Raw genomic sequence first — 20651 nt, 5'->3', positions numbered from 1 at the left:
TATGACTCCCACTCGACAGGAAGTACTTTTACCAAGGTTTAGTTAGCTTTAAAGTTATTAACATCGGCGGGGCCAGAGCTGTGCATTACAGTGGCTAGGACTTTTGCCTTGCACGCAGCGGACCCTGTTCAATCTCTACATCCCATAGGGTCCTCAATCTTAATCCCCCTCGGCACACTAGCAGTAATCCCTGTGCACAGAGTCAGGAGTAATCCCTGAGCACTGCCAGGTGTGACCCCAACACCACCACCACCAACAAAACCCCAAACAAGAACGAAGTTGGTAGGGCAGCAGTTAGGTCACTTTCCTTGCACACAGTCCTCCCGGATTCGATCCCCGTCACCCCATAGAGTCCCCCAGCCCTATCCGGCGTGATCCCTGAGCACAGAACCAGGAGTAAAACCGTGAGCACCGCCAGGTACAAATTCAAAACCAAAAAAAAAAAAAATCGGAAGGCTTTGCCTAAGGTCCTAGATTCCCCTGGGCTTGGCGTATAGAAAAAATTTCTGCCTCTAAGCTGCTAGGATTACGGAAGAAAGGGTGCGATTGAGAAATGGGGGACCAGGGCGTGGCCCCTTTTCCCCCCACCCTCCCTAAGTCTCCCGGGGAGCCCCCGGGCGCGCTCCGCCGGCCCCCCCCAGCCCGGCTCACACGTGGCAGGGCCGGGTGCCGCAGGGCTGGGCGGAGCCGGGCGGGGACGGGGGAAGCCGCGGGGCCAGAGAGCGCGGCGGGCCGGGCTGGCCGCCCCGGGCCTCGGCTCTCCCGCCCGGCCCCGGCGCGCCGCGCAGCAGCGGGGCGGCCGCTCGGTCCTCCACCGCCAGGGGGCGGGCGCGGCTTCCCGGCGGCGGGGGCCCATTGGTCGCGGCGGGGCGGCGGGGGCGGCGGCGGCGGGGCGGCGAGCTGGCTTCCTCCTGGCCGCTCTCGGGGCTGAGCAGGCGGAGGGCGCGGCGGGCGGCGGCGGCGGCGGCGGCGCGGGCTGCGTTCGGCCTCCGGCGGGAGCGAGCGCGGGGGGAGGCCGGTGAGCGGGGCCGGGAGGCGGCGGCGGGCGCGAGCGAGCGCGGTAGGGCTGGAGGGCGGCTGCGGGGCGGCCCGGGGAGCCCCCCCGCGGGGCGGCTGCGGACGGGGGGCGGGCCCGCAGGGGGCTTGGGAGCCGGGGTGGAGGTGGAGGTGGGGGTGGGGGTGGGGGTGGGCGTGGGGTCGGGGGGCGCCGCGGCGGCGCGCGAGCATCCCCCGGCGCGGCCTCTCGCGCCCCGGCGGCTCGGGCGGGGCGGGGCGGGACGGCGCCCGCACCTGGGCTCGGCCGGGGACCCGGAGCGCGCGCCGCGGCTCCCGGGCTGGGACCCGCCGCCGGAGCCCGGGCACTGGGCGCGCGGCCGGCGCGGCTCGCTCGGCAAAGTTTCCCTCGTGCCCCAGACGGGGCGTCCTGGGCCAACCCGGCCGGCCCCCTGGGTGTCCACCCGTCCCCGATGCTGAACCTGCTGCTTTCCTGCTGGTTTGCCACCCACCCTAACACACCCACCCCCCTCACCCCCGCGTTCCTCCCCGCCCATCTCCCCATCCCAGCTCCCCCACCACCCGCACAACATCCCCCCCCCCAGTTTGTTTTCCGCTGTTCGCAAAAGTTCTTAGTTTGGGACGCTTCGGGACTCGAGGTCTAAGTAGTGACGTGTTGATGAATGGAGATTGAGATCTCCAGCTGTGATTTTTTTTTGTGTGTGGGTGTGTGAGGGCTTTTTATTTTTTTCCATCCTCCGCTATAAGCGATTTTTTTTTTTTCCCACTCCCCCGGCACGGGAGAGGGGGCGGCGGGGGACATAGGTTAAGTTCATATAGAACTGTTACCTAATGCCCTAGAATTTGGTCTTCTCTAAAGTTGAAGTTAGAAATAAACGGATGCAGTGATGATGCTCGATGAGATTAGACGCGCGCGCTGTGCCAAGTGCTGCCGAGGTGCAGGTCTTTCCCCCCCCCCCCCTCTCTCTCTTTGCACGTTTGCATCTGTGATGCTGATCGCCTAGACGTTCCGGGAGGGTGGTACTGGCAGGGGATCCCACAGCCCTGGAACTCTTCGCTTCACAGGGCTAGTGGTGTTAACAGGCACGTTTTCCGTTGTCTATGGATTTCCAGACAAAGAGATCTCCAAACGTGTTGTTCTCTTAGAAATTGGCAGAATCAGAGTTGGTTTTTTGTTTGTATCATTTGAATGTACACAGTCTCTTGATTGCTCTGGCTCATTTCTGATTAAGCCACTTTGTCATCCTCTCCCCCTCCCCCCAACAATTATAAATGTGTTAATTCTCACAAATTCGCTGTAATGTTGCTCAGCTCATGAATGAGTGTCAAGCCTTGATCATCGTAAGATGAAAAGAACTTTCTGTTCATAGCAAGAGATTAGAAGGATGGGGCCAGAAAGATAATCATGATAATCAAGATAATCAAGTGGTTAAGGCACTTGTCTTGCAGGCAGCCAACCCCAATATTCGATTTCCAGCATCTCCTTTGGTCCTCCAGTATCGTCAGGAGTGCTCCCTGAGCATTGTCAAGTGTGGCCCCCAAGCAGACAAAAACTCAATAACAACAACAGCAAAAGAAAAAGTTGGATGAAGTAAATGACTATTAGCCAGACTGACTTCCCAGAATCACCCAAAGTAAATTTTTAAAAAATGAATTCAGACCAGATCTTTCCCAAATTACCATCGTCCAGGGCTTCTGTTTCAGAAATAATCAAAATAGACTTAAGGGATGTTATATTACACTTAGGGCTCTTTAATTTGAATTGCCATCATAGGCATTGCTGATTTATCTTTCAGTAATTAATGAAAATCTTTTAAAAAGGAAAATTAGTTGGAGAGTGGAAACGGGTTTCTGAATGGCAAATAGCACTCCCCTGGGGTTGTCATAAGAGTTTTACATTTCTTTTCCAAGTATTTGAGATTTTAAATGATGGCTCTAAGTGTGCAAACATTCTTATATGAAAACTATGAGAGTACCTGCGATGTGCAAGCTTAGCTTCTTGGACTGAATGGCAACCCCATAGTCATGGTATGTGGGAGGTGTTTTAAACAATAGAGTTCTTAATGATTTATTATCATTTCATTTGTATACCTATTTTGCCTACATACTTGGTGTCATGTAAAAATGTCTAGTGAAAGAGAGTCACAAGTGCAGAAAATTTAAGAAATCCTGAATGCAGGTGTCAGGGATAATTGTAAGTTAGTAATGACTTTCTCCTGGGCATGTTTTTGTTGTGTTTCCCATTTCAGACTTATTTGTTAGAGCTCTAAGGTGTAAGACCCAAGAAACAAAGGTGGGAAGGGGAGTTAGATTTCACAAAGGTTCTTTCTATTGCAAAGCTGAAAACAACGGTGAAAAAATGTTTTAAACTCAGTCCAGAAGGATTCGGATCCTTGGAATTCGATAACTTGGATTTTTTTTCCAGTAACTTTAAATTTAGTTCATAAATGGCATTCATCAAAAAAAAATTATGCAATTTGTTGCTTTCAAGACCTTTTTAAATTTTAAAGGGTTTTGTGATTCAAAAATAAATCATCCTGATATTGAATGCTAACTTTCTCAGATTTTCTCAACAATGAAGTTTGTATTTTAATCAGTTCTTCTGTTTCCAGTTTACCCCATTGTTCTCATTATTAGTCTTCCCCATTTGATGGAAACTATTCTATTGTTTATAGGTCCCTTATTTCTAACCTAGTTCATATGCGTGTGTGTATGTGTGTGTGTGCTGGTCATCAATTTTTTTTTAATGTTTCACACAAGTGCTTTCAATTTCCTTAAAAAATTAAATTTAATCCATATTACACTAAACTTACTGTTTAGAACCCAGTGGCATGCGTCTAGTGCACTGTACAGCCATTATCTCTATTTCCAAAACATTTCCTTCCCAGAAGAGAATGTATCTATTGAGCGGTTACTCCCTTCCCTTGTCCCTTCAACCTCTGGGCTATCTAGCATTTTCATCCTGTACAAATTTGCCTATTCTATATAAAATGTGGTCATTTGTATGTGACTTCTTTCCCTGGATGTATTTGACTGGTCTGTCTGTGCTGTGATAATGTATTTCATTCTACTTTATGGCTGGATAATATTTCATGTATGGATATGGGCCCCACACATCTGATCATTGATGGACTCTGGTCACAGTTTTATGTGCTAGGGTGAATATATTTATTGAATCAGCTCCTGAATCGGTTTTTATCAGAGGTTCGCAAAATGCTAACTTAAGTACTGGGATGGCACCAGCGGTGCTAAGTATCTGTCCATGCCACTAGCTACACTTAAGTGGCCATTAAATATGGTGACTTTTAGGCTTTTTGGGGGGTGGGGGGAGCGAGAGTTTGTTTAAAGGTCATACCCTGCAGTGCTTGAGGGTCCATACGGGATGTTAAGGATTGAACCTTGGTCGCCTCATGCAAGGCAAGCACCTCTGCCTACTGTACTGTTGCTCTGGCCTCTAAACATTTTTCCTTGAAGTGTTTACTACCTAATGTTCTGAAAATAACTTGAGGAAAGGCTAACCCACTCATGGATAGGTATGTGGTAGTACTTGCTTTAGTGTGGCAGATGATTCCAGAGTTCTTATTGCACCACTTTTTATAAGTTTTGTATTGAACATTAAATGTTTAGAAAGACATGGGGTCAATAAAAAATGATACTTTAAGTGGTTCAGAAAATGTCGTATTTGAAATGTCTTACCAATTTGGCTGCTAACTGGCATTGTTGTGGAAAAAATGATGTGCCACCCAGGACCCTTGGCCAGAGAGATCCACTTTGCACTTCCATTTCTTTGTATAGATTTGACTAATGGTGTTGTCCCATGTAGTTAAATTCTGCAGGTAACTTAAAGATAGTGTGAGAGGGGCTGGAGAGACAGCGGTAAGGCTCTTGCCTTGCCTGTGACTGACCTTGGTTACATCCCCAACACTGTATTTGGTCCGCTGAGCGCCACAGGGGTCACTTCTGAGCACAGAGCCAAGGAATGTTGAAACATTTCTTCAGAAGAGGTAACTCCCTAATCTGATATATGTAAACATGATAAGATCAGAAGATATGCACTGTAGCACTGTCCTCCAGTTGTTCATCGATTTGCTCAATCGGGCACCAGTAACGTCTCCATTGTGAGACTTGTTACTGTTTTTGGCATATCAAATATGCCATGGGTAGCTTGCCAGGCTCTGCCATGCGGGCGGGATACTCTCGGTAGCTTGCCAGGCTCTCTGAGAGGGACAGAGGAATCGAACCAGGTTGGCTGCATGCAAGGCAAACACCCTACCTGCTATGCTATTGCTCCTTTATGTAAGTTTGTGCCTTGCTCTAATCTCATTGTAGAGATTAGAGATTAACTGGTCACTTATGTTAAAATGGGAGTAGTCTCATTTTTGCCACTTGTGTCAATACCAGCTATTTCTGTCCACCCAGTTCTCCATTATTTTCTGGGTGGTGTAGGTCTTTTAAGATGACAGCAGTTTATTTAATCAATAATTGTACAACTATTAAGGAACAGGCAGAACAAAAAATCGTTTGGTCTACAAAAGTAAGAACTTTTGTTCTTAGCCTCAGAAATCTAATCATCATTTCATTTCTTCAAATGGATGATGACTTTTTTTTTTTTCTTTTTGGGTCACACCCAGCGATGCACAGGGTTTACTCCTGGCTCTGCACTCAGGAATTCCTCCTGGTGGTGCTCAGGGGACCATATGGGATGCTGGGAATCGAACTCGGGTCGACTGCGTGCAAGGCAAACGCCCTACCCGCTGTGCTGTTGCTCCAGCCCCGGATGATAACTTTTTTAAAGCAAACTTCTGCTTCTGTAGATGAGGAAAGAGGAGAATTCACATCTGTCAGGTTGCCATCTTTCACCCAGGAGCCCTCTCTGATGTGTTCTTTGGCACCCTGTCTCCAGATTAATTTGTCCATCTCTAGACCTAGCCCCCCCATTACCCCCCCCCACTGCCAGACCCACCAGACTTATAATATTCATGTTATTTGAATCCTACCTTTGATTCTTTATTTTTTATTTTTATTTTTTGAGGGAGCTGGAGCAATAGCGCAGCAGGTAGAGCATTTATTTGCCTTGCACGTGGCTGATGTGGGTTCGAGTCCTCCATCCCTCTCGGAGAGCCCCGCAAGCTACCGAGAGTATCCCGCCTGCTTGGCAGAGCCTGGCAAGCTCTCGTGGCATATTTGATAGGCCAAAAACAGTAACAACAAGTCTCACAATGGAGACTTACTGGTGCCCGCTTGAGCAAATCAGTGAGCAATGGGATGACGGTGATAGAGTGATACAGTTTTTTTGAGGCGGCTAGCTCAGTTCCGCCTCCGCCAACCCCTGCTTTGGGATTGCATTGGTGTCGTGCAGAGCTGAGCATGGATGGGAGTCATCGCTGGAGCTTGTTAAAATTGGAGGAGTTTACATCTTCCCGTTCTAGGGATTTGGGGCCCAGGAGTGTGTGTTGATTTATTATTTTTATTTCAGGCACCATGGTTTGCAGTCCTGTTAATGCAAGGTTTCATGCATAAAACATCCCAACGCCACGCCCTCCAGCAGGGTGGCCGCTTCCCCGCCCGGCTGCCCTGTGCCCTGCAGGGTAAGCTTCTCTTACCCTAAGAACAGTTCCTAGTTTCTGTGGCCTTTGCGCATTAGTTGTTCTACTGTGTATAGAAACACAGAAGAGTGCGTTTTTAAAGGCCCATCAGTAACTGTGACCTTGTGGCATGGAGTTCACAGAGAACCTGAGGTGATATTTCATTGAATCTAAGAGGGAAGCAGCAGAATTGTTTGTGTACAGCTGTACACTGCTAAGGAAAAAAAAAAGAGTGATTGTGAACTTTACCCCATCTGTTTCGTTCTTATGTTTTGTTTTGGAGGCCACACCCAGTGGTGCCCAGGGCTAACTCCTGACTCTGTGCTCAGAGATTACTCCTGGCTGGCTTGGAGTTCCCTGTGGATTGCCTAGAATTAAACCTGGCGTGGCAGTGTGTAAGGTAAGCACCCTGGGTGCTGATTATCTCTCTCCAGCCGCTCCCCATTCCATCTTAAGACAGGTTAAAATGAAGGAATTATCGTGTACCTAGAATCAGATATAGTTCTGGGTACCTGGGTACCTGGTACTAGAAACTGAGATAAAAGAACCATGCAACATTCTTTGGAATTTTTTGCCATGTAAAATACTTGTTTATAATAGTTGAATATAAGGTATCCTTACCTGAAGTTTGTAATGAAGATGTATTAAGTGATGACTTTGTTTTCACTTGCAACTCCAGTTTTGGCTGTAATTCCTTCCTTTCCCTTCTCTTCAGAAGTCTTTTTTTCTAGCTCATTCGTGGTTTAGTAACTCACAGTTTGTTAGTCCTGTTTTCTTAGTGAAAGCATGACTTGATATCTTTACATCAGGTGTGGTCTGATTATTTGATGTCTCTCACCGCTTTTTCTGTTCCTAGCCTCACCAGTGCCAGCTTCCTGATCATAGGTCCACTGGCCACCTGCTGTCCTATACAAGCAGTTTCAGGATGTAGAGGTCACGGTCAGGTTAAGAGAATGCCGGTGGCAGGGCCCGGCCACCTGAATTCAATTTGTGGCTTATCGGGCACTGAGAGCTTTGTGTTACAGCTGTGAGTTAGAATAGATCTGCCCCCGGGATTGGTGAGAATTTAGTCAAGAGCAGCCGCTAGCCTCTGAGGCTTGCTTCAACAGTATTATCTTGGAAAGTGAAATATGGTTGTCCGGGAAAGGCTGCTCTTAGCTCTCTCTGGCTTGGGAGGTGTGAGGGAGATCGGAGCACATGGCAGTTTAGTTGGCTTGACCTACTGACAGAATCCTCGGTGAATTGATCCACTGAAACGTTTCATCATTATTATGTCTCACATTTCTGAAGAGGAAAGAACCTCAGATCCTTGAATTCATTGGTTGCAGGAGTTCAGCAACCTTTGTATTTCTGAGCACTGAGATGAATCATACAGAACACTTTGCTCTCAAGCTAGAAGGTGTGGTCACTTCTTCCACTGTTTTGAGACCAACTTCATGGGTAGGTTTTGCCCCTTGAATGATTTAGTAGATACCGAACCAGTTTTTTGGGTTTCGTTTCCTTAAGTACTGATCACTTCCTTCTTGACACTGAGCGCCAAGGGTTTCTGGGTCATCTGAGTCACACGCTGGGGGACTGGGGTGGAGAAGGGGCATATGGTTCCAGAGGTCAAAGTCTGGAGCTTATGTGTGCAAGGTAGCACTGTAGCATTGTTGTCTCATTGGTCATCAATTTGCTCGAGCGGGCACCAGTAAGTCTCCATTGTGAGACTTGTTACTGTTTTTGGCATATCCAGTACGCCATGGGTAGCTTGCCAGGCTCTGCCGTGCGGGCGGGATACTCTCGGGAGCTTGCCGGGCTCTCCGAGAGGGATGGAGGAATCGAACTCAGGTCGGTCAAGTGCAAGGCAAATGCCCTACCCGCTGTGCTATTGCTCCAATCCATGTGTGCAAGGTATGTGCAAGATTTGAGCCAGGTTCCTGGCTCCACTGGAGGGACAGATGTCAGGATGATGGTTCTCATTTGACATTTTTTTAATACTTAGACGAATGGACCTTTATCTAGCTGCTGTTGATTAGACAGACTTTTTCTAAAGTTTTCTCTCTACTTACTGATAGGAGAATTAAGTAACTACAAGGTAGTGGGCCAGAGAGATGGTACAGCTGGTAAGGCCCTTGCCATGTATGTGTCCAACCTGAGTTTGGCCCCGAGCATCGCATATAGGTCTTTGGGCCTGCGAGGAGTAAGGTCTGAGAACCCCTGGGTGTGACCCAAAAAACTAACAAAAATACACAGGGTAGAGAGGTCAATGGTGGACTGTTGAGAAAGGCCAGATCCCTTCCACACAACGTAGTAGTCCAAACATACTACATTATTAGTCATTGCTAACATTCCTGGAGTGAGTTAAAACTTTTTCACGTCGTTTATGTGTTTCCACAGTGTATTTTTGATTGTTCTTATTCAGATGCCTCATTTAAATACTAGTCCTCTTTTCAGTGTAGTTTTAATATGACGCTGCTTGGTAAACGAAGGAAAACTGGTCAGGTAACTTAGAAGTCCAGGCATCCGGATTCCTCCTGTCTTCCTGTAGATTTCAGCTGAACATTACATTTTTTTCTTTTCCCCAGAGGACTTACTTAGTTCTTCCTTAGTTCTTAGTTTTGGGGTCACACCTGGCAATGCTCCAGGTTCATTCCTGACTCTGCACTCAAGAATTACTCCTGGCGGTGCTCTGGGGACCATATGGGGTGCTGGGAATTGAACTTAGGTCAGAGACGTGCAAGGCAAGTGCCTGAGTTGCTGTACTAGCTCTCCAGTGCTGAGCTTTTATGTAAAAAATTTTGCTGTTGCTATGTAATCTCAACTTTTTGAAAGCCATGCTACAGCTGTGCATATTTTTAAATATTCATTATTGATCTTTTGAAAAAGTTCTTATTGGCTCTAGAAAATTCCTGGAGAGCTCACCTTTGATAATCAGTGTCTTATTAAAAGGAAAACTCTTAATACTTCTTCTTTTTTTTAAGAAAAACTTTTGAGCCATAGCTGGTGGTGCTCAGGGCCTGGCTGGATGTTCAGGGCTTGCTCCTGGTGGTTCTCAGGGTGTGGTTCTGGGAACTGAACCTCGACCCTACATATGCATTCCAGTCTGTTAACTCACTCTGACGTTGAAAATGATACTTCCTTAAGTTAGTCATTGGATTTTTTTGTATTATTTACTCTTCGTAAAAAACTGGTCACATTCACACTGTGTTAGACAGTGATAGCAGATACATGGTTGTCCATTCGAATGGATGCATTCTTCTCAGCCCCGGCTCATTTTGTTTTATGTGGGTTCTGTTGGGGGTGGCACGGTAGCTTATGGTGAGGGCTGATTCTTGGGATCACTCCCAGCCCTGTTTGGGGGACCACAGTTGGTGCCAGGGATCCAACGAGCATCACCTTATCCCCTGGACTATCTCCTGGCCTTGCTTTATTGTGATGGTGTCCTGTTCAAGGTGTGTGCATGGCGGTAGCATCTGGTGAACACATCTCATAGATGTCTGCATCTACTCAAGTGATAAGTTTTTATTAAAGTTTTTTAGCTAAATATTTGGAGTTTTGAAAGTTGACCCAGCATCGGGCTGGAGCGGTTGGGCGTTTGCCTTTCACAGGGCCGACCCGAGTTTGATTCCTCCACCCCTCTCGGAGAGCCTGGCAAGCTACCAAGAGTATCGGGCCCGCACGGCAGAGCCTGGCAAGCTACCCGTGATGTATTGGATATGCCAAACACAGTATCAATAAGTCTCTCAATGAGAGACATTACTGGTGCCTGCTCGAACAAATCGATGAGCAACGGGATGACAGTGACCCAGCATCAACCTTATACATCCATATAACTCTTTAAAAAAAAGAGTTACTTTTAAGCACCTACATGATAAACAAAAAGGCAGTATCAGTTCCCCCCAAACAACTTGACCGTTAATAAAATGATTACAACAGAATTGATTTTAATTAATTTCCTTTTAATCTCTGGGAATTGCTTCAAAAATCTAGAGACTTGTTTTCTGTCTTTAGTATTTGATATGTGGGAGGCTAAGGAGTTTTTCCTTTCCTTTTTGGAAGAGGACTCATTTAGTTTTTCTCAAGGAGTGTGTGTTCCTTCATGGAGAGCCATTGATTCTGAAAGTGTTCTAGGCCTGAACCCCGATGGTCAGACTGTGCGATCTGCCCTATGCTGTTGGTGTGCTTTCTAAGAGGAATAATAGATGCCTTATGGGAATCGTGTGTCCTGAAGGTAGCCCAAGAGTTAAAAACACTGGAATATTAGACATGGTCAGGAAAGATTTTTTTTTTGGGGGGAGGGTGGGGAGAGTATACACCCAGAAGTGCTCAGGGTTTACTCCTGGGCCTGTGCTCCAGAATGACTCCTGTTCGTGCTTAGGGTACCGTATGCAGTGTTGGGGGATCAAACCAATGTCAACCTCATCAGCAAGACAAACACCTTACTTCCAGCCCTAGCTTTCGGGTCCTGGGAATATTTTTAGTCTAACATTTTAAAAGCCAAAAAAATTAGTTTTATTGTGGGGCTGACAGCCAGCGTTTCTAGGAGAGCATGCAACGCTGTGTCTTTTGCATACAATGCTCTTACTCTACCACTCCTATATCTGGCCCCTTAAAAATGTTGTAGGATTTTTTTGTTTTGTTTTTAACTTTTTTTTTTTTAATTCTTTTATCGTGAGATAGGAAATTGGTGTATGCGGTCCACAAGTTATCATTTCTTTTACATTATTTTAAATGGTGTTTGGCGGGAAAAGTCAAAAGAACATATTTCATGTGGAAGTTTTATGAAATTTAAATTTGAGAGTCCATAAGTGAGGCGTTATTAGAACACTGTAGACCCATATATGTATGCATTGTCCTTAGCTGCTTTTCAGCCACATTCGGAGGGTTCGTTAATGCTTTTCTCTGGTTTAATAAAGGGATGTTTGTTACTCTCATCTTCACCCATGGTGGGGTGCAGGCTTCATGTTGATGTCTGACTTCTGTCTGGGACAGGGCTTCTAATATGGCTGCTAAGTCATTTAGACTGTCCTGTGGCTGGAGTGACTAGTTGGCATCAGAGGTTTGCAATTCCCAGGGCAGTTTATAAAAGCTAAATTGGGTGGCATGGAATTTTGTCAACAGGCCACTTATATTAGTATTTGTCTGTGAACTACTAGGGTAAAAATGGGAGTGGACTTGTTTGTACTATCGACTGCTTACTCTTAGGTCTTTAGACAAATCCTTTGGCCTTGGCTATAATATGGTGATAATAGCCATTAAGCCGGACTGTTTGGAGGCATAAAATAAAAGAAGAGTGATACTGCCGTGTGGGCATTATTACTACTTCAGGCTAGCTGGTAAGGCTTTTTCGTCCTGATAAATAATTGTTTTTATGACTTATTTTGTGGATAAGGAGCCCTCTAATTCATTTGATGGTGCTTCACCTTCATTTTCACTAGGAAAGAACACGTCTTATTTTCAACTATTGTTCCTAAAGTTGATTTTAGGATAATGCCTGCTTATTCGAACCTGACTTGGGAAATACATACATATGTGTGTGTGTGTGTGTATGTGTGTGTGTATGTGTGTGTGTAGTGTGTGTGTGTATATATATACACACACACACTACACACACACATGCTTTTTTAATCACACCAAGAGATGCTCGGGTTACTCCTGGCTCTGCACTCAGGAGTTACTCCTGGCATTGCTCGGGGCACCATATGGGATGCTGGGAATCCAACCAGGGTTGGCCCTGTTCAGGGCAAACGCCCTATTGCTCCAGCCCCTACATTTGTTTTTTTCTGACTGTACTGAGACCTGAGTTAGTTGGGCTGAAGGAAACGGTTAAGCCATCCACAGTAATCCAGTCTGCCCATCTGAGATCCTCATTTAGCGCTCTTTGGCCCAGGCCTTAGGCATGGTGAGGGTTTATCCAGAGAGAGTGTCAGTCATTGTCTGGGGGGGTGTCTTGGAGGTCCTCGTGCTTGTGGACTCCCCGATGGTGTATGCTTCACTAGTTTGATTGATCTTCAATGACAGCACTTGTCACATCGACCTATGCCTCACTTTTCTGGACAAGTATATTTCATGAATGGACTGTCTCAAAAATTACCTAAAATGTTCTTCCCTTGTCATCAGTGGTCTCATTTTTGTAATTGACTAATTTTTCTCTTTTCTTCCTCTGCATTGTGTGTGTTGGTGGGTGGGCGGGGGGGCTTCCCAAATGCCCTAAAATAGGACCTGGAGCCAAAACCCAGAAATCCTCGGCTAACCTGGCCTGAGGTTTCAGAAGTGTTCAGCCTGCAGGGTGGGGGGTGGGGGGGCACGGGCGGTAGAAGAGCTGTTGCCACAGCCCCACGACTCTGTATATCTATTTTTTTAATGAATTAATTAAAATAACACTAGTCTCCTCCTCTCCCCTTTTCTTTGCCTTTAGACCATAGAGCTCTGAATTTCTAGCAGAGACCTTTTTGTCTTAAAATCTTTTTACAGTTATGTTCACTTGCTTTTGACCTGTTCTCTTCCCAGTTGGGAATTTAGCTGGAGGTTTATTTATACTTGATTCCACAAAGTGTGTGCTTATTATCTATAATGATGATGAGCTTGCTTATTTGTTTGTTTGTTTTTTACTGACTTCCTGGGCTGGAGCCATGGTGCAGCAGTAGGGTGCTTGCCTTGTGCACAGCTCACCCTGGTTTGATCCCTGGGTACCACATATGGTCCCCAAACCAGACAGACGTGATCCCTGACCGCAGCCAGGAGTAAGCCCCGAGCATTGCTGGATGTGATTCTAATACCCAAAATAAATAAATAAAAAGGTCTTCCTAAGGCAGATCAGGATGATCTGAAACGATCACATTGTAAATAGCACTGTAGTACTGTTGTCCTGTTGTTCATGGATTTGCTCAAGCGGGCACCAGTAACATCTCCATTGTGAGACTTGTTACTATTTTTGACATATTGAATACGCCATGGGGAGCTTGCCAGGCTCTGCCGTGTGGGCGGGATACTCTGGGTAGCTTGCCAGGCTCTCTGAGAGGGACAAAGGAATCGAACCCATGCAAGGCAAACACCCTACCCTCTGTGCTATCACTCCAGTCCATATAATAGTAGCCCTCAATTTACTCAGAGGGGTACTCTGCGCTCTTTCCTTAGACTCATTTACACTCCTGCACCGTTCACTTGCTGCTTCAGCAATCTAAACTTGTGACTGAGATTTGATGGGATTTTTACCGAACTCCTGAGCAGTTTAAACGGGCAGTCCTTGTCTTCTGCTAAACCCTGGGTAGTTGCATGTATTGTGGTCACGGGGGCATACTTTTCAGACCAGGCTTGTTGGGAGGTCGTTGTGGACAGGTGGCAGGTGTGAAACGGTGGCTGTGATGGTTCTGGGTGGTCTCCTCAGTACTGAATGGAATCCATGAAAGGGCACAGCAAGTGTACACACAACTGCTTGTCACACTGTTGAAGACAGTTTCTAGGCAGTTATTTTGGAATTTTTTGCAGGGGGGAGAAGCATGTGGTGTGTTGTGCATTTAGCTTCAATTTTGATAGAAGCCAAAAGAGCATTTATAACCAGTTAGATGTTTTCATTTGGAAAGCCAAATATTTTTTATGAAGCAAGAAGAAAGGTTTGTTTATGTTTTTTCCCCCCTGCTGTTGCATGAAGACTTGGGGATACTTCAGCACCTCTCTCGTTCTTTTTTAGTATTTTCCAAGTCTGTGGAGAACCGCATTAAATAGATACATAATGCTGTCATATCCTGTTATGTAAATGTGTTCAAGATAATGAAGGAAAAAATAAAGGCACCCAATTCAGTACTTGTTTTACTGTTGATGTTTTCCTCAGGGTAGATTGGGTAGAGGAAAAGGCGTTGACATAAGACTGGGTTCTTTGGATGTCAGCCCACTTTCTCCCTGTACCCTGTATCCCCCAGACCTTTCCTTTTTTTTTTTTTTTTTTTTTTTTTGCTTTTTGGGTCACACCCAGCAATGCACAGGGGTTATTCCTGGCTCATGCACTCAGGAATTACTCCTAGTCGTGCTCAGGGTACCATATGGGATGCTGGGAATTGAACCTGGGTTGGCTGCATGCAAGGCAAATGCCCTACCCGCTGTGCTATTGCTCCAGCCCCGTGACCTTCTTTCCTTTCTGGTGAAAAAGGTATAGCTGATGCCTCACTTACTTTTAGGGGCCCTTAGGAGATGCCATTATTGTTCCGTGAAGTATTGTTTGAATTGCTAGATCAGATGCCATCATTGAAACATCAGCATCAAAATAGAATCATAACTATGGAGCTTTTGATGAATGCCGTTTTCTTTCTTTCTTTCTTTCTTTCTTTCTTTCTTTCTTTCTTTCTTTCTTTCTTTCTTTCTTTCTTTCTTTCTTTCTTTCTTTCTTTCTTTCTTTCTTTCTTTCTTTCTTTCTTTCCTTTTTCGGTCACACCCGATGATGCACAGGGGTTACTCCTGGCTCACGCATGCAGGAATTACTCCTGATGATGCTCGGGGAACTATATGGGATGCTGGGCATCCAACCCAGGTCGACCAAGTGCAAACACCCTACTCACTGTGCTATCACTCCAGTCCCTGAAATGCCATTTTCTAATCAAGTCTTTCTTATGTGTTTCTTTCCTGTGCATAGAGCAGAATGGGTAGACTGTGGAAACTGTCCAGTTGAATTGAGGCATGAATATCTCATCAAATACATCTTTGTAAAATTTTACCTAGCTTGGGGCTGGAGAGCTAGTGCAGGTTTAAGGCACTGGCCTTAAACATGCCGAACCTCAGTATCAGCCAGAAATACCATACCCCACCCCCCACCTGTGTGACCCCTCCCCCTTGTCTCTCCTCCCCACCCCAAATAAAATTTTACCAATCTCAATGTATTTCTTAGAGAAATACGCACATACTCAGATAGTTTTTCCCCAGCATCTGTTTCTTATTGATACGAGAGGAGCATCAGAATTATTTCTTCGTTTGCCGCTTACATGCCCGGTCTGTAATGAGAGTTGCCAGCATGTTTAACATTTCAGTTCTGCTCTCCTGAATGTATTATTTTACAAACCTAAATTGGAAACACGAAGAGGAAAAGAACCCGGGTGTTCAAATAACTAGCCGTTGCTGTAAGTGCTTGTCACAGTGTCATCTGAATTATGTTGAACTAAAAATGAAGTGGCATCGCACAAGGCCTGGGGCAGGAGGCTGCCCAGACTCTGAGCTCCATTTCTCCAAGTTATTTTTCCTGTGGCTTGCTGGGCAGCTTGGCCTCTTTGGACTCCAAGTGTGAATCGAAGGTCCAAGCTGAACACCAAGAGTTTCTTATCGATCTATAGTCACATTTTTTAAATAAGGCATTGTTCCCATTCACATGCTTGGTGGCAGGTCATATTTATTCCTTGAGTCAGGGTGTTGGGGACACAGCGGCATAAAATACAAACCGTCCATTCAAGAGTTCGTTATGGTCCAGTGGAAGCTGCCAGGCCCAGGGATGTCATGGCCTCCCCACCCCCGCCCCCCACCGCCTCCCACATTGCAGTATTGGAAAATGATCTGAGAGTGTTAATGGCATTTGTTTAATTGCCAAATTAAATACTCCAAATTAAACTCAATCTGCAGGACAATGCTCATTTTAGACTAATGAAGTTACTTTTTTTTTTTTTTATTTTAGGGACATATTTCATGAAAAGTGCCATAGTCTGGAAACCCAAACATGAGGGTAGCAGGTAAGATATTTTATTCAGTAGAACCAGTTTTATGTTTCGTATAACCTGTTTAGTACAAACTCAAGGAGACAGTAAATGCTTCCTTGTATTGAGTGAGAAACTGAGCAAGAACACTTTTTCCCCCCTAAGCCTTTGTCATTTTATGTAGTTGGCAGCCCTTCCCTTAAAATTATTTATGGCCATATATTTTTAAGTTATAGCTCCAGTTTTTTTGTTTTCATGCATTGAGTTTGTTTGCCTAATAAACATCCATGTAATGATTGATTTTGACAACCTACACAGATTGATTTTTGGTATGTTAAGTTGTAGTTTAATGAGAACAGTGAGTTAAAACGTTTAAAAAGCTTATGTCTTTCCTGTGCATTTACTTTAATCTGGTATTTTTGAAGAGTTCAATAAAATGTTTTTTGACCAGGTCACTATTTGTTAGTTCAAGTTCAATCTGCACACCTGTGGTTATATGAAAGAATATCTGTTACTTTGGCAGCAGATTGAAGAAATTACAAGAGAGACATCACTTTATAGTCATGGTATTAAGATAATTATTTTTTCCTGGGATGGGTCTCTGCCTCCTGGTGCCTAGGACTCAGTCCTGGTTTGTACTTAGGGGATCACTATTTTGGGGCTCAGATGACTGACCCTAAGCAGTACCTGTGATTGAGCTGGGGTTGGCTGTGTGCAACACAAATGCTCTACCTGCTGTACCCTCAGGCCTCAGAGTAGTGACCATTACATTATACAGCGACATGTATGTTAATTGGAAACAGCAGTGAACAAATGTGTTCCCTTAAGCCCTGTCCTTCCTCCAGCACGGCCAGTAATAGAATGCACACTCTATGAAATCTCTACTCTGTGGCCAACATGGGAGAAAGTATGTAATTTTTTGAAACCAAGAGTTTCTGTCTGAATTATCATCTTACCAGGAAACAAAATTTTCTTCTAGGCAGCACCTCCTGGAAGTACTTAATGTCTGGGTGGATAAACAAGTCTTTGTTTTTAGTCCCAGTTGTATAGAATCAGGTGCAAATGATTCATAATGCTTTTGTAGAAATTTGAATATTGGGGTTTGGTCATGTAATTCAAGTGTCCCTTTTTCAATAGCTCAACAAGTATTGAAGGAACAAAGTTCCTTTTTTGCTTTTTGGGTCACACCCAGCGATGCACAGAAGTTACTCCTGGCTCATGCACTCAGGAATTACTCCTGGCAGTGCTCGGGAAACTATATGGGATGCTGGGAATCGAACCCGGGTCGGCCGTGTGCAAGGCAAACACCCTACCTGCTGTGCTATTGCTCCAGCTCTGGAACAGAGTTCCTTAAACTAGAGTTTGTTGTTTAATAAAATGTTTTTTAAGCTTGGACTAGAGCAATAGCATAGCATGTAGGGCGTTTGCCTTACGAGGCCGACCCGGGTTCTATTCCTCTGTCCCTCTTGGATAGCCTGGCAAGCTACCTGTGGCTTATTCAATATGACAAAAACAGTAACAATAAGTCTGACAGTGGAGACGCTACTGGTGCCCGCTCAAGCAAATCGATGAACAACAGGATGATATATATGTGTGTGTATATATGTACATATATATATATACACACACAAATTATATATATACATATATATATACACACACATATACTCCTGGTGGTGGTGCTCAGGGGACCATATGGGGTGCTGGGAATTGAACACTGGTTGGCTGTATGTAAGACAAATGCCCAACCCGCTGTACTATTGCTCTGGCTCCACCGTGCATATCTTAAAAGTACTTTATTTACACAGTGATTTGAAAGAATAGAAGCAAGTTTCCTTTTTCTCACAAGCTGTATTTAATGCACTTATAATTAACTTTAGTCAGTTTTAAAATATTTTATAGTCAATACCAACGTTCATTGATAGAATGTTATTTACTCTGGGCTTGTTATTTGAAACTATTTCTATAGTTTGGATCATTTTCTGAGCTACTTTTACTAAACGAGGATGGTTAGCTTCGTATCATTGTCTTAACCAGCTTCTTCAAATAAAAACGCCTGGTTGCTTTGAAATATCTTTTCATGCGGATGGTGCCAGGACTCGCAGGCTCGTGCTCTACTGTAGAGCTGCCCCCGGGGCCTTTCCTCGCCCTCGCCCGTGTTCTTATGGGAAGGGCTCAGCACCTAAAGCTTCGGCTTTTCGCTTTGTGAAGAACAGGAAGCTACTCGGGTTAGTTCAGTCCAGTGCCTGGAGGAAGGAAGATTGTCCTGGAAAGTTAGGAACCGTGCAGTGGTATGGGCAGGCACTGCCGCGTCCAGAGCTGAATGGTGGCTCTGAATGCAGGCCCCAGCAGAACCTGCCAGCTTCCTCACATCAGCTCCGGGACGGCCTGTGGAGGGACAACTGGGCTCCACGGCTGCTCCGCTCAGGGCTTTCTCTTCTCTTACCTGTTAGTTTCTCAGCCTCTTAGCATTCTCTTTCTTAGAGCTTTCGTGCCCTACTTTCTCCCACGTTCCAGTGTAAATGCATAGGTGTTAAAGACTTAGTTCTGCCACCGACATGTGAACCTACATAAGTGGTTCTGGCCTTATTTTCCTTATTGGTCAATGAAAATACTTTGAAAAAATGATGAAGATGAAATTACGTTCATAAAGCATTTGGTCCGTAGGATCCGTAAGTGTTGTATGTATGTGTCATGCTTATGTGTGTGTATATGCACGCATTTAGTCTATGTGCAGATATGTAGAGTTGATGTGTGGTCAGCTAGTTTAGTGTTGACTCGGGTGGAGCTTGGTATTTAATATAGTAAATGTAATATTTTAAGATTTCAAACTTGAAATACAAAAAGTTTCATGTATTTGTGGTACAGATCCCCATATGTACCACATGCCTACTTCTCACTTGTCCCCAAGGTTGTCCCCATGAACAGTGGGTAAAGAAAGACGTGGCTAGATCTCCTGAGCACACACGCCTGAGTAGCACTGTATCCCCAGGGCACACTTCAGGCCTCCACAGTGACACCATGTATAACCAAGTGTCTCCTAGTCCCCTGAGCGCTGCTTGGGATTCTCCCCAGGCAGACACATGAAAATACATGGACCCACAAGAAGACAACAATAGGTCATTAGTAGACACTAATACATTTGAAAAGGTTAAGTAACGTCATCGGCATATTTGGTGGCTGAGCTCTGTTGCCCATAATACTTTGCTGGTGTAGCCAAGCAGTGATGTTCATTATTTACACATTAAATTAGGCAGATGATTAGGGAAATTTATTATCTACACTGATAGGCTAATATGATTATTCTTAGATTAGGAAAATCCCTTCTTGATGGATTGTTGATATAGTTCTTGTTGTAACTCAGGTTAAAATTAAATAGATAAAATGTGGAAACTTATTAGGCTTAAGAATGGGGGGAAGGAGGGCCTCAGTGCAGTAGAAAAGGTGCTGGCATTGCACACAGTTGACCTAGGGTCAATCCTCAGCACCCCGTATGGTCCCTGAGCCCACTGGAAGTGATTTTGAGCTTGGAGCTAAAAATCAACCTTGAGCACTTCATGGTGTGCACCACACCACCCCCCTCAAAAAAAAATAATGTTTTTTTTTTTTTAAGAAATGTTATTATTTTTTCCCTTGGAAGTGCAGTACTGTAAGTTTTGTTGGTGAATTATTCATGATGAATTATTTCTCCCCTGTAGGTGCTGCAAAGTTGGTGGTAGCTGTGGCAGTATTTTTACTGACATTTTATGTTATTTCTCAAGTATTTGAAATAAAAATGGATGCAAGTTTAGGAAATCTATTTGGTAAGTTTCGGTTTTGTCCCTTTCTTAAATCTTGTATTTGATATGATTGTCTTTAACTTCTTAGCTGTTGTCATTATTGACTCTTTTTACTGTTTAGTCTGTCTAGAGAAGAAAATGTAAGTTGCATTGTTAAGGTGATGCATTTGATTATCCTATAATATGTAATAGCCGGTTCTGAAATTAATTTAGCACAGAGCATAAGCATTTTTAATGGGGTCTATTTTATATAAGATTAGGAACATTAAGCATGCATTCTAAATTCACATTTTAGAAACTATCACACCTAAGCCTAAATTGTTTATGTGAGGTGCCTGCTAGAAAACTTGAAACAAAATCTAAACCTGCACTTAATAAGTGAGTAGAAGTCATGGTGCATTTTAGATGCTGACTGCAGCAAGACATCAAGCTTTTCTGCCATTTCTTTGTTTCTGTGGCATTTTCTTTCCACCCACTCAATGTTGCTTGTATTGTGAATGTACTAATCACCCAGTTTTCACACAAAATCCTTAGGTTAATGAAATCAGGAAAGCTTTTGAATACTTAAATAAACTTTAAGGTATGACATAGGGTCACTGTCACTGTCATCCCATTGCTCA

The 20651-nt window shown here is 44.7% G+C and overlaps 1 protein-coding gene across 4 annotated transcripts in view; it reads left to right on the top strand.

The window, feature by feature from the left end:
- Positions 1 to 877: 877 nt before the first annotated feature.
- The window catches only part of FAM3C (FAM3 metabolism regulating signaling molecule C), a 57073-nt gene continuing 37299 nt past the window's right edge, over positions 878 to 20651 (top strand). Inside the window, exons 1-5 of one of the 4 annotated variants that reach the window (XM_055146920.1) lie at positions 897 to 1018; positions 6491 to 6602; positions 6883 to 6999; positions 16234 to 16288; positions 19951 to 20055. In XM_055146920.1, coding sequence (XP_055002895.1) covers positions 16276 to 16288; positions 19951 to 20055 — 118 coding nt within the window. In that variant the 5' untranslated portion in view covers positions 897 to 1018; positions 6491 to 6602; positions 6883 to 6999; positions 16234 to 16275. Of the gene's footprint in view, positions 1019 to 1039; positions 1061 to 6490; positions 6603 to 6882; positions 7000 to 16233; positions 16289 to 19950; positions 20056 to 20651 lie in introns of those variants that run through there. The other 3 variants (XM_055146928.1, XM_055146912.1, XM_055146937.1) reach the window with 3 other exon arrangements.

The sequence above is a fragment of the Sorex araneus genome, chromosome 1, assembly GCF_027595985.1.
Source record: "Sorex araneus isolate mSorAra2 chromosome 1, mSorAra2.pri, whole genome shotgun sequence".
Classification (NCBI taxonomy): Eukaryota; Metazoa; Chordata; class Mammalia; order Eulipotyphla; family Soricidae; genus Sorex; species Sorex araneus.
This window is presented reverse-complemented; position numbering and strand designations above follow the sequence as displayed.